This window comes from Melitaea cinxia, chromosome 18 (genome assembly GCF_905220565.1).
Source record: "Melitaea cinxia chromosome 18, ilMelCinx1.1, whole genome shotgun sequence".
NCBI lineage: Eukaryota > Metazoa > Arthropoda > Insecta > Lepidoptera > Nymphalidae > Melitaea > Melitaea cinxia.
The window spans coordinates 7182463-7197501 of record NC_059411.1 but is presented as its reverse complement, the minus strand read 5'-3'; the positions used below and the strand labels follow the sequence as shown (position 1 = coordinate 7197501).

Genomic DNA, 15039 nt, shown 5'->3' with positions numbered 1-15039 from the left:
TAATTATCGACATTATTAAGTTAGCTACAAGGATCAATTGCGTCACGTTTCGGAGCGTTAAATGTTCTCCGCTTCGACTATGACAATTACCATACAAACCACGTTTGACGTCCCTCTCTTTGATCAAACCGATTGCAACTCATGATCCGTGTAAATTGAATCTTATATCGCATACTATACTATACTACAATTTTATAGTTGACGAACATCAAATATTCTGAGTAAAAATATAAATTGAGTAAAAGTTTCATTTTCGCTGTTTTTGAAGTTGAAAAATTTCAATAAAATTCAATGAAATCTCGCTCGTAAAAAGTGATCACTTCATAACAGAGAGTCGCTTCTAAAAATATCTTAGAAAAAATTTTTTTTTAAAATAAAACCATACTAACAGCTTTTAAAGGACTATGGGCGGTCTTTAATCACTATATTACGCTTCAGCCTGTAATATCCCACTACATAGGCCTCTTTCCCCATGTAGGAGAAGGATCAGAGCTTAATCCACCACAAAATATAAACAAAATAAACTAATTATGTACAAAAAAAAAACAAGCAACTTGAAATTAATCAGAAAATGTTTGCTTAAATTTTAATCATAAAAGATTGATATTTTTGATATTTTATTGGAACGAAGTTCCTTATGGAGCGTTGCGGAGGTGTGCCCAAGCCAGCAAAAAACGTCTGTAACGTTAAAAAAAGCGTAATATTTTTATTTATAGTCTATGTATGATGGCTATATAGTGTCTAATGTATTGTCTACGTGATGATATTCGAACACAATACTAACATACGACATTAAGTTTCACTTGATCGTCTATTGTTTTTTCAGGTAGAGCAGAATTCACAGCCACGCACTTTATCGTCGTCCCGTGGTCTTCTGGAACTGGATTAAAAATCAGCGTGGATACCGTCCATGTTTCATTCGAGTGACTACTTATCTGCAAATTATAATAAATTATAAAATTCTTATTAAAGCCTAGACGATAGTAGAACGATTCCTGAAGGTATGTGAATTTGTTAATACCAATATTTTCGTAGCTTCGTTTAAAAATAAATAGACAATCAGAAAATAGCCTGAAATTATAAAATTAGAAAAATGTATACCTAGCTATAATATTGACTATGGCATTAGGCTTAGTTTCCCTGTGAAATTAAATGACTGCTTCGGATAAGCAATTTCTTAATATGAAAAGGTATTTTACCTTTTTTATTAACATATTTACCATATTTTTATATGTTTATTAACATATCATATATTACCCAACAACAGTTTGAATCATATTTAAAATAGTGTTTAAGTACGGATTAAATTGTAAAGGACTATTAATTATAGTATTATTATTTATTTACTAATTTCAAAGAAAACATTTTATACGTCTTACTTTTCCCTTTTGAAATCTCCTATTATCTCTGTACCAAGATATTTGAGCAGGAGGTCGGCTGCCTTCAGCGATGCATCGCAATGTTGCAGCAGCACCAGCGACTAGCTGCTGAGGTCGACTCGCCATTGATACTGACAATGGAGCCACTAAATAGACACAAGTACAAAAAAAGTCAAGTATAACATAGACTTTAAATTGAATTCACGATAAGATTTAAATATAAGATTAAAATATTATTTGTACTGAAGGTGAGTTTTTATTACTGCAAACGAAAATTTGCACTTCATCGCTTAGAATGTAGTCGAATTCCCGACAGTTTCTCATTAATGTCACGATGTTCGGAACTCAAATATGATGTCTAAGTTACTTAGCTTGATATTTAAGTCACTAGAAAATGTTATGAATTTAACGAAGTCACTTCCGTATAATATATGTCAGAAAAGTGTAATAAAAATACTGTATTTATGAATTTAAGAATCTCAGTCGAAAAAGTGGCTTAAATATATTTATCGCGATAATTTAGTTTAAATATCCTTAACATATTCATTGTATACGGGACGATTATTTTATTGATTTCGCAATTTTCAAGTCCCTTAATGTTACTGAACTAGCCTAATTATAATATAGCATACAATATAAAATATTATGTTTAAAAAATATGATCTATTAATATGTGGCAGTATCCAATAAATTACAATTTCAAACGGAATATGAATTATTGTATTTATAAACGAATTTTGTTACAGTTTTAAAACACACCTAAAAAACCATTTTCCTGAACAAAATAAACGCCGAGCTCTATTTCTAACTTTATTGAACTAAATGCTATTGTTATGTACGTTTTATTTGAAACAATTTTTAATTACTCTCGTTTGAATCAGTCGACACAATAAACAAAATCCGCTTAGTGGCTATCTAAAATTTTTATTTTTTATTTTTTATACAGCTAAGTTGGCAAACAGGCGTACCTGATGGTAAGCGATTACCGTAGCTAACTGGTTCTTAATCTTTTAGCGATGAAGGATCATTTGTCGAAACGTGTTTTGGCAGAGACCACCATTTTGGGGGAAAATATGGAGTACTTAGTAATTCATAATTAGTTGTAGTAGTAGGACTAAGTTAAATCCTAGTGAGACTCTCTCACTCTAGTTCCGCGAAAGAGGACTCTAGAGTGAGTGAGTGTACTCGGGTGCTTCTAGGGATCACTATAGTCCGCGGACCACCCGTTAAAAACCACTGCTGTAACTTATAGACGCCTGCAAATTCATATGTCCCTTTACTCACCACGGAAACACAACACTGCTTTAAAGCGATATATTTAACTGTGATATTCTTTAAGGTCGAGATCATCCTAAGGTAGTGGGGCTGCTCCGGACTTAGAGCAGGATATTCCCCGCTATGCTATACCTCAGTAAAACAAAAAAAAATTAAAACTAAAATTTTCTGGTTATTCCGTTAATTGTTTGTAATATAAAAGCTTAACTGCTGCAATTCTGAGAAATTGCTGGTAAGAGATTATTCGTAAAAAACGTAACAATAATAAGGAAAACATTTTCTCGAAAAAGGTTTACATCATTTTTTCACATGTTATTTTTCTCATTTTCCTACAATTGTGTTGTTTTGACCTCTGCTCTTCGAAAAGATTATGGATTTTGCTCTTAAATATAATACGAACAGCAACAAAATAATACAAGTACAATATAATTTAAAAGTACTATGTTTCTTATACAGGATTACACGTCTTAACAAAGTACAAATTAAATTAAATATTAGAATATTTATAGGTTCAAAATTACAAATGTTTTGTTTCGTAGATCAAGACTAAATTCATAAATATACATCAATTGCTATTTTAAAAACAAAAGTAATAGAAGGAAAAATACTTACAATTCATTTCAAGTCTAACAATTTTCTCCTGCGCCGGTACAAGTAACGTACTAGATGCTCGACATTTAAACGTCTTATTGAGATCTTCTCTCCTCACATGTTGTAGCTCTAGCCTGTTGACTACAACGTGATTGTCCGTCTTTTCACCGATGTATTGTGGAGCTGGTGTTCCATCTATTACCCACGTTACTATAGGTTCTGGACGACCTAAAATGATATATTACTTGTAACAATTCACAAACTTTGACTTAATTAGTGCAAGACAACACAACCGACAGCTTAACGTGCTCTCCGAGGTACGGTGGGTATCCTGTTCAAAATAATATTTAAAACCACCCACAAAACTTTTCAACTTCAATAGTCGCTAGAATTACTTTATTAAAAATTATATGCATATTTTTTTTGGTAGGTACCTAATATTAAGTTTTTAACAAATAAAAAACAGAAAACGTAAAAAATCGTTTGTAGTATAGTAGTAGCGTTTGAATTTAATCAAACATCTTGGACTTTAAAAAGCGATATTCGTTCGTATCGTTATCGTAGTTCATTCGTATTATTATGATTGATGTTGATCGTTTTGAGTTTCCGAGATTTCGGCACTATTGCAAACACCAAATTAACGGATGCACTGTCAACTATTACTGAAAAAGCTATAAAAGTTTTAAAACTTATATATGAATAACACAACTACAGCAACTGCACTACAAACGAAAACATGAAAAAGAGTAGTCAACTCACTAATAAATTGTTTTACGTTGTTGCGTTTTTTTTACGTAACTTCGTAATAGTGGATTTATGTCGCGATCAAGCCACGTACTTTGCATAACTAACAGTGCCTTTACTAAATTTTCATTCGATAGTTACTTTTTTGCACAATGCTATAAAAAACAGTGAGGTCAATAAACCAATAACAATTTGTTGCTGTCATAAAGTTTTACATACTTTCTAAATATATAGCCACTGTAATTAGTGTAGAATTGGAGTCAATTGTTTTGACGTATTATTAACCCAGTAGAATCTCATTAACTGAATTCTTTTGCTTTATAAGTTTTACTAATACGATATATTTTTGTTAAATTATAGTCTATAACATTACGAGTATATCTTACTGTTCATCTAGTTGGAAAAATATCTCTGTCCCCATCTAATATTAAGACAAGTGATAAAGTTTTATTCTTATCGTGGAGAAGTTTGCAGTTAAAGTACATATTATGAGGAGAAGGCTCTGGCAGGAGGCCAGGTAAGCGAATGCTTTACTTATAACACAAGCTATTTAATGAAAACGTTAAGAAATTTGTAGAAAGAATTCAAAGAGTGTGAAAGTATTAAACGTATCCGTATTCTATAATGTTTTATTTTACAATAATGGATACACCGTACGTTAAATTCAAAAGACATTCTACTTCTTATTATTTTTTTAATCTGTTTCAAGATCACTTCAGCCTATCGCAGTCCACTGCTGGACATAGGCCTCCACAAGTTCGCGCCAACAATGGCGTGTTGGCTCATGTGTGTTCACGATTTTTTCAGAAAAATAAATCTGTTTCAAGCAAAAAAAAAGAACTCCTTCCTCCTTATGTGTGAAGTTATCGTCTAACTTCGCAAACGGTCGTGCACTGATTGAAACAATGGTTACTATTGTAGCAAATAGCAAAAATAAACTAATATTCAGGCTGTGTTTTTGCTTTTTTACTTCTGTATGTCCTTCGAATTGAGTATCGCCAAATAATTCCCAGATAAATATACACAATTGCTTTCATATTGACCCGGAGTAGGTCCGCTGCATCATCATTGCACACAGGCATGCACACAGGCAAAGATAATCCGTGAAGGTACAATGAACCTTAATAAAATTTTAACACCAATGATTCTTATTTTATTAATCATAAAGACTAAAATACAACAAAATTGTATTCTTTCGCGAGTCGCCCACCTTACTGGCGCACCGCCAGCCGTCCATACTGCGGACTTTTCAATGAAGCCATCGGAATGGAATATCTCTTCCAATGTTTCCATAAAAGAGTCAAGCAATAGAAAAATCGAAGAGTGGTAATTTCAGTTAACTCGCCGAGACGTGCCAAATGCATTATCGAAGTTTAAATTATAATTTGTTCGGTAGGTTAAAAATTTTAAAATTGTAAATTATTTCATGAAGAAAACTTTGCATTAAAGTAGAGGTGTATGTATTCAAAATTTTTGCACTACATACATCTTTACCTGGCGCATTTATTTTAAAGCCATAAACAAAAATCAAATAAGTTGCTATAGTAAAGTATTTGAATTAACTAAATTATTAGTTAAAAACAATATATAAATCGCAAAGCAATATTTTCATTTTAAAGCCAAAGCGTTAGACAATTTAAATTATGCGTTGTAATAAACTATGCCAAAATGTCAATCGTCAGTTTCGAATATCAAAGCAGCTATAGAAAGTTTGACAAATAATGAGCACATGTACATTGATTACAAAACAATGATATATGATACGTGGAGACGCGTTATACAATCTAATATTTCATAGAACCGAAAACTGTGTATCATGATTACGTTTGACAAATGTACATTTGTTAATTGAAAAACGAGAATACTAGAATTATCGATTTTCTATGTTATGGATTTTAATGAAAAAAAATGTATTAGATTAATCAAATAGATAAAAATATTATTGAATATTAAAGAATTGACTTGTATTGTTAGTGTAATGTTCGGTGGTCAGGAGGGGTCTTGTGGTACAAACAGCGGCGTGACGTTGGTAGATGTTTATTTATGATATACAATAGTTATAAATTATAAACTTCTACTTGCTTATTGTAGCTGACTCGGAGGTCCGAAGGGACTGAAGGATCTCAAGGAACTGACTAACATTATGGGTGGAGGACCTTATAAACCAATACAATTGTAAACATATTTGAGAAAGTAACAAACAGTCTCACGGACTCTGCACTCATTAGTAATTACTGAGAAATTTTAAATGTTCTCTAAATGTTTGTCATCTATTTAATGTTTACACGGATACAACATTATCTTATTATTTAAAATATACATTTAGCTATAAAATATCAAAATATTACAATCCTCCCCCTTTAAGAAAATAAACACAGTTTATTTTAAAACAATATAAAACTTAACTTAGCTATTCCAAACATTTTGATAAAACCCAATACATATTATTACAATCATAAAATAACATCTTCTTAACTTATTAATAATAATCATTTTCTTATACAATATAAAATCAATAAAATATCAAGTAAAACAAAATCTTAACAATAGATTATTAATTCAAATTTCTTATTACTTATTAATTAATTCAATTTACTTTCAATTGAGCAATTCTTGCACTACGCCTTAAAGGTATATCTGAATTCTCTGACGTTGAGGGCATTTCCTCTAATTCAATATCTCTTTCTCTATTATCATTGTTTACCTTTAAAGTTATACAATTTGTAATTCTTGCACAACAAGATCTAGTGTCTTCTAATGCTAATAGTCTATTGTTTCTATTACAAAAGAAATTTCTTCTCCATAAATATCTAGCTATACGATATAGAACATAAATTGCAATCATTTTCAAAATAGAAAATAATATATATGCGAAATAAACATTATTAACAACCTTATCAAAAACTGTTTCATTTTCCATTTGGTCAATAATATCATTTATATCATCTATTTTGTGACTTGCTAAATTCAAGCTTTCTAAATCTAATTTTTCATGTATTTTCAATGGTACAAAATTAATTTTAGTTACATTCTTATTTTTCATCTTTTTACAACATTCATCGGATATAATATCTATTTGTGGTAAAACTGAAAAATACTTACTTTCTAAACCTAATGATTGAGTTTGTAACATGATATTAGTAGTGTATAACTTACAGCTATCTGAAATTTTAATTATTCCAGTATTTATGAATTCAATATCAACAGGTTCTTTATTTTTACAGTTCAATGTACCTATAGTTTTTCTAGGCATTACAAATAACCAATTATTATTATGGTGTAATTTATACCACTGCTCTGTTTGTATATATCCTACTCTTGTATCACATTCAGCGGGCAATTTCGTATTGCTATACATTAATTCAGTTTCGCATGTCTTGCTTGTATGTACAGAATACAAGGCGGTTTCTAATTTACATATGTATCTATTATCATTTTCAAGATTTTTACATTGATCTAAATTTTCTATACTAGTATAATGAATTTTATTATTTGATATTAAAAAATATTTAAAATTAGGTAAAATGAATATAAATGTGTTATCACTACTTTTTATCGGTACTGGAAGAACATGATATAAATCGTAACTTATTTGAGTGATTAGCGGTGTCTTAATTACAAACACAAGTTTTTCATTCATTACATATGACACTAAATTAGTCAATAATAGTAATTCTGGAATATTTTTCTCATTTAGCTCTAGAGGATATTTCGTTTGTGATGGCAAATATGATAAAGTCTTTCTTAACTCTGCTCCGTATTGTTCTGGAGTAATGATTACTGGATGGATAACATTATTTTTCGCGAATAAAATAGCATTAATAATTGTCGAAATTTCATTGTTTACTTCGGTAGTAATTAAAGTTAATAAGGACATATGCTCATCGATGTCTTGTTTCATTTTGATACTAAATATTTTATCTCCTATATCTTTGGTGTAATTCGACAGTAAATTTAAATTTTCATTGAATATTTTTTCATTATTATTTAAATCTGTAATGGTTGTATTAAAATTAGAAATCGTTGATTTAATAATGTTAGATTGAGATTTTAATAAATTTAAAACTTCGTGTTCATTTTTATCTAGGTGTTCCATTGCATCATTATATCTTTTCGCGTCATCGGCATCTAAAGTACCGAAAAGAACTTTAAAAATACTTCCAACTCCATCTATATACGATCGTTTAGCTCTATGGCTATTATGAAACCCTGTTAATTCTCTAAGGATATTTTCTTGAGTATTTAATTGAGGAACTATTTGTTCTAAAATGACAAGTGATGTTTGGCAAAGGGAAAACTTTGTGAAAGTTTCATGATTACACAAATCTTTGGTTCTAATGTAGGTATCATGAATTAAATTTATTTTTCTATGTATATCAGCTATATCTAAAAACGTTACTAAATTCCATTCACTATCGAAATGATTAACCTTTCCTAAATGTTCAAAGTAAATACCTCCTTTATCTATCATGCTAATATTATATGACTTATCGATACTTATTACGTACGGTATCCATGTCAGGAATATTATAACCCGAATCAGGTTCATCCTGAAACAAACGCATGTTTCAGCCTATTAGTATGTACTTTTAATTTCCTATTTTTAATCTTAATTGTAACATTAGTTGAAGAATTCACTTTAACTATTTTATAGGGTCCTAACCAATAGGGTGATAATTTTCGAGACTTTCCCGGTTTAATTGCCTCGTTGCTTAAGTAAACTGAATCTCCTACTTTAAATTCTATGTCTTTACATTTCCTATCGTAGATCTGTTTATTATACTCCTTTGAACTTATCAATTTATTTCTAGCTATTTCTCTTGATTTCTGTAACCTTAAAATAAGTTCGTCTAAATAGTTATCGTAGAAATATTTAAACTCAGGTTCTTTAACTATAGAACTCGGTAAATTTGCCTTAAATCCAAATATTAGTTCAAACGGTGTAAACTGAGTTGAACTGTGAACACTAGTATTATAAGAGAACATAGCAAAATCAATCCACCTGTCCCAATTAGTTTGGTCTTCATTAACGTAATGTTTCAGGTAATCTGCTAACGTCGAGTGACTACGTTCTAATGCTCCATTAGATTGTGGATGATACGCACTAGTATTTATCTTTTTTATTTTAAATAATTTCGCAATTTCTTTTATTAAATTAGAAGTAAAATCTGCTCCTTGATCAGTTAATAATATCTCTGGTATTCCAAATCTACATATAAAATTACGAACAAAACAATCTGCAATCGTTTCAGAATCATGTTTAGGTAATGGATATGCCTGAGAGTATTTTGTTAAGTCATCTTGCAATGTTAAAATATATTTATTTCCATTCTCTGATAAGGGTAATGGACCTACTATATCAAGAGCTATTTTTTGAAAAGCGCTTGTAGAGGTTGAAGTAATTTCCATAGGCTTTATATTCTTCTTTCTATTTATTTTATTCTTTTGACAAGATTCACATTTCTTAATAAAATCTTTAATATCTTTTTTCATAGTGTCCCATTGATAGTTAGCTCTAATTTTCTTATAAGTTTTATGAAACCCTGTATGACCTGACATAACATTTGAATGATTTTCTTCTAAAATAGACGGTATATCCTCCCTTTTTGGCGTTTGAACTCTTTCATGAAATATGTTTATTGATATTTCCGTATCTTTGAATATATACCTAATTATGGTTCTGACTTTATGCCATTTAAGATGAAAATTACAAAAACTAGTTAAATTAATTTCTTTAATTTTTTTCTTGCACTAATGCGTGTTTTAAATTCTTAAAGCACTCAAATATGTCTTCATACGTTACGCTATCCCAATAGTTCAGTTTTGGGAAGGTAAAATATACTTTACTTCCATTATTTTGTATACTTAAAACTTCATATTGAACTGGTTTATTTGATTTTAATTTATTTATATAAGTTTCGTATTCTAACAACTTCTTATCATTCTCAATATCTAAATCAGTTGACGTAAATACAATACTATTTCCGTTATTTGGAAGCTTCTCGCTATGTTCATTAAGTTTATTATATAGAATAGGTTTTCTTCCCATTTCTTCTAAAAATGATGAATAATTTTCTCTATTTTTTGTAACACTGTGAATTTTAATAACTTCTTCTGATTCTGTCTTTTCTGGTTTTATTCTACTTAGAGCATCGGCATTTTGATTCAATTTTCCTTGTTTATAAACTATTTCATAATCATATTCCTCTAATAGAAGTCTCCATCTAACTAATCTAGATCCAGGATCTTTGACATTCATCAGCCAAGTTAAAGGTTTGTGGTCTGTTATTATTCTAAATTTTCTTCCATACAGGTACGGTCTAAAATGTTTTACTGACCATACGATTGCCAACAATTCCTTTTCAGTAGTCGAATAATTTATTTCGCTTTTATTCAAGATTCTACTAGCATAAGCTATAGGCAAATCTTCCGATCCTAAGCCTTGAGATAAAACGCTTCCTATTGCGTAATTACTAGCGTCTGTAGTTAAATTAAAAACTTCAGAGAAATTCGGATATTGTAGAATAGGTTCTTCGCATAATTTTATTTTTAATGTCTCAAATGAATCTTGTTGTAAGCTTGTCCAAATAAAAGGTTCGTCCTTCTTTAAAAGTTTAGTTAATGGTTGACTGAGTTTACTAAAATTTTCAATGAATCTTCGATAATAACCGGCTAGTCCTAAGAAAGCTTTAATGTCCTTTGGATTTCTCGGTACTGGATAACTTTTTACAGCCTCTATCTTCTTTGGATCAGGTTTAACACCGTCTTGAGTAATTAAATGACCTAAATACATAACTTCGGTTTTCAAAAACTCACATTTATCCGGTTGGAGTTTTAAACTATGTTGTGATAATCTATCAAAAACCTCTTTTAACTTCATATTGTGGTCTTGTAAAGAACTACCGTAAATTACAATATCGTCAAGATATACAAAACATTTAATCCCTTGTAAACCTACTAAAACATTATTCATTAACCTTTGGAATGTTGCTGGTGCATTTTTTAAACCAAAAGGCATTCTGGTATATTCGTAATGTCCTAATGGTACGCTAAAAGCTGTTTTCGCTTGATCTTTTGGACTCATTTTTATTTGATGAAAGCCTGACGCTAAATCTAATGTTGTAAAATATTTACTATGACCTAACTGATCGAGTATGTCATTTATTTGAGGTAGTGGATACATATCTCCGATACTTATTTCGTTTAACTTTCTAAAATCTATGACAAGTCGCCACTTCTTTTTTCCGGATGCGTCCATTTTCTTAGGGACCACCCATACTGGTGAATTCCAAGGACTGTTCGATGGTTGAATAATTCCATCTTTTAACAGTTTACTTATTTGTTCATTAACTTCTTCTTTAAGTGCCTCTGGATACCTATATGACTTTGTATTGACAGGAATGTTACTATTAGTAGGTATTTCATGCATCACTGTATTTGTTGATGTCAATTTGTCACCATCTAAATGAAATATATGATTATATTGTTTACACAAATCTACTAATGATTCCTTTTCTTCTTTGTTTAAATGATTAGTTCTTAATGATTGTATTAATTTATTTAAACGACTTCCTTGATAGACCGTATCATTATTTATTTTGTTGACGCTAATTATCTCATTTATTTCCCGTAGCTCGTTAGCTATCGGCTCTAAGTTTACTAACAACTTATTTATTTGAACTTCTTTATCTGTTGTGTTCAAACATACCGTTAATGCTTTGTTATTCTTAACTTTTACAACGCTCGGACATAAATACACACCATCTGATATCTTAATTTTTTGTAATATTAGTCCCTCTTTCAAATTAGGGTTCTCTATTGAAATAGAGATCACCTTTTCACATCTTGGTTCTAGAACAAAAACTTCCCTCTCATTATTTATACTTTCACTCGATTTTTGTCGATTAACTTTACAACTACTTTGAATATTATCATTTTCACAACTTTTCCTAGTTTTCAATTTCTGTGGATAGACTTCACAGCTTCTTTTATACATATTCATCTTATTATTCGTATATTTTTTCACCATATTTTGTGGATAAACCTCACAATTACTTTTAAACATATTATCTTTCAAATTATCATAACACATATTATTTCTTTTATTCTCTTTATCGCATATATTATTTATATTCTCTCTTAAATTTTCACTTGTAACCTTTATTTCATCATGCTCGATCTTAAACTCTGTACCACATATTTTTATTTTATTTTCCTTATAATTTATTATTGAGTCTGTTTTAGACAAGAAATCGCTACCTATCACACCATTACATTTAATAGGAAAGCTATCAGGTACCACGTGAAGTGTCTGATAAACTCTTTTACCTCCTATATTGAATGTTAAATAGGTACAACCGATTGTTTCGGTTGGGCTAGCTCCCTTATCTATTCCTTTTAGTTTGATTTTCTTATCTTCATATATTAATGTTTCTCCTTCTAACGACGTTATTTTTATTAATGTTACTTCTGCCCCTGTATCGATTAAAAACCTATTTCTATCCTCTAATATACTATCCGACTCTAAATATACGTATGACGAAATGCGCGTATCTATAAATCTTATTCGGCCTGGATTAAATTTGTGGTCCTCGGGTTGGCCGCGGGCCTCGGACCGTTTGAGTTTAAATGCTTATTTCTGTTGCTCCCATTATCATTTGTTTGCCTATCATTACGATTACTCCAACTATTGCTCGGACGATTAAAATGATTATACTGAGTTGGTTGGTAGTTATTACGATTACTATTACGATTATTCGCGTTCGGATTATTCCAGCATTCTTTAGCTACGTGACCTTTTTTATGACAATAAAAACAAGTAGGTATATTGCTATTTTGATTTGGTTGTATATGCCTGATCATTGGTGGAAGTCTACACTGATGTGCTAAATGATTTAATTTATTACAATTTGTACATCTTTTGATCCCTGAATTATTATAATATTGTTTAGTGCTCATTTCCTGTCTAGATTTGATTTCTTGTTCTTCTGAAATTGCTATCGAGACCGCATCTTCAAAAGTTGAAGGTTTTTGAGATTTTAATAAAATATGAAGTTGTGGTAGAAGACCACTGATAAAAATGTTTAGGGCTTGTCTTTTTAATAATTCTATATTTGCTTCGCGAGCTTCCTTTGTTAATTTTGCGTCTAAAGATTTAATTAGCTTTATATAACAATTCTCGACTCTACTGGAATATTTAGAAATTGATTCATTTTGACCCTGTCTACATGAATTTAATTCGAGTTGCCATTGTGCAAAGGTTCTTTTTTCCGAATAGTTTTCTAGTAAATGTTCTTTTAAACTTTCCCACGATGTAAAAGACCTATTTAATAGTGTCGACCTAATATTTCCTTCTATTTTAGATAAAACTACTGACACGAATGCTATTTTATAAATCGGATTTAATAGAACGAATGCATTATTACAATTGTCTATGAATACATGTAAATTTGCTTTGTCGCCATCATATTTATTTATCATTCTTTCCGCTAGGCTTATATCTATAAAGCCATTAGAAACTTTATTCTCTGAACTATACATTTTAAATAATTATTCACTCGAGTTTACAAAGACAAATTAATAATCGTATAAAATTCTGTAACCTTACAATTTTCTTTAAAATTCTTAAATATTTACTATAAAAATGTCGTGAACTCTATATAAAAATTAACTATTCCCTATAATATACAAAAATACACAATATATCAACAATTATACTACTCACTTGAGTTCGTAGTTGGTATACTGCGGAATTCCTTGTCCGGTCTGCTATTTCGGGTCGTCTTGAAGAGTAGCGTCGCACGTGGTAGCGTGAATGCTGCCGAAGATCAACTGGCTCGTTGCAGAGGTTGCGGTACTGGCTGGACCAGTGAAGAACCACACACCACGCGATGCTCAGCTGATGTGCTCGCCGATGAACGTCTTCAATTTCGTTGCTGCCCAGGGTTGCCCACTGGTTGTCGATCGCCTCGCTTTGTCTTTTGACTCCTCGTACTCCAGTACGTTATGAAAACGTCTAGAAACTGGATATCCACCGTCCAAGTATTGTTCAGGAACAAAGGGACTCTAATATTTCAAAAGCCCTTTGATATGATCATCATCCCACTTCTGACACCAAGAATGTAATGTTCGGTGGTCAGGAGGGGTCTTGTGGTACAAACAGCGGCGTGACGTTGGTAGATGTTTATTTATGATATACAATAGTTATAAATTATAAACTTCTACTTGCTTATTGTAGCTGACTCGGAGGTCCGAAGGGACTGAAGGATCTCAAGGAACTGACTAACATTATGGGTGGAGGACCTTATAAACCAATACAATTGTAAACATATTTGAGAAAGTAACAAACAGTCTCACGGACTCTGCACTCATTAGTAATTACTGAGAAATTTTAAATGTTCTCTAAATGTTTGTCATCTATTTAATGTTTACACGGATACAACATTATCTTATTATTTAAAATATACATTTAGCTATAAAATATCAAAATATTACATTAGTATGCTTTTTTTTTGTAATAATAATACAATAAGTATTGATTTAATATTATGGAAAATATTATAATACTCATTAAGACAATAATAAACCGCACAATGTATTTAATTTTTAACCGACTTCGAAAAAAGAAGGAGGTTTGAATTCGACTGTATTTTTTTTTTATGTATGTTACATCAGAACTTTTGACTGGGTAGAGCGATTTCGACAAATTTTCTTTTAATTGAAAGGTGGTGTGTGCCAATTGGTCCCATTTAAATTTATTTGAGATCTAACAACTACTTTTCGAGCTATATCTAATAATGCGTTTTTACTTGACGCTTTTTTCGTCGACCTACGTTGTATTATACCGCATAACTTTCTACTGGATGAATCGATTTTGATAATTCTTTTTTCGTTGGAAAGGAGATATCCCAAGTTTAGTACCATGAGAAGGAAACCAGGATCTGATGATGGGATCCCAGAGAAATCGAGGGAACTTCTTGAAAATCCGCAATAACTTTTTACTGGGTATACCGATTATAATAATTTTTAATTTAATCGAAAGCTGATGTTT

At 30.7% G+C, this 15039-nt stretch overlaps 1 protein-coding gene across 1 annotated transcript in view; it reads right to left on the bottom strand.

Annotated features, from left to right (window-relative positions):
• Positions 1-15039, bottom strand: part of LOC123662494 (neural cell adhesion molecule 1-like) — a 50226-nt gene that overhangs the window by 19036 nt on the left and 16151 nt on the right. The window contains exons 5-7 of the mRNA XM_045597337.1: positions 3267-3473; positions 1380-1525; positions 785-935 (exon numbers count right to left, since the gene is read on the bottom strand). Of these exons, the coding sequence (XP_045453293.1) occupies positions 785-935; positions 1380-1525; positions 3267-3473 (504 nt within the window). The remainder of the gene's footprint in view (positions 1-784; positions 936-1379; positions 1526-3266; positions 3474-15039) is intronic.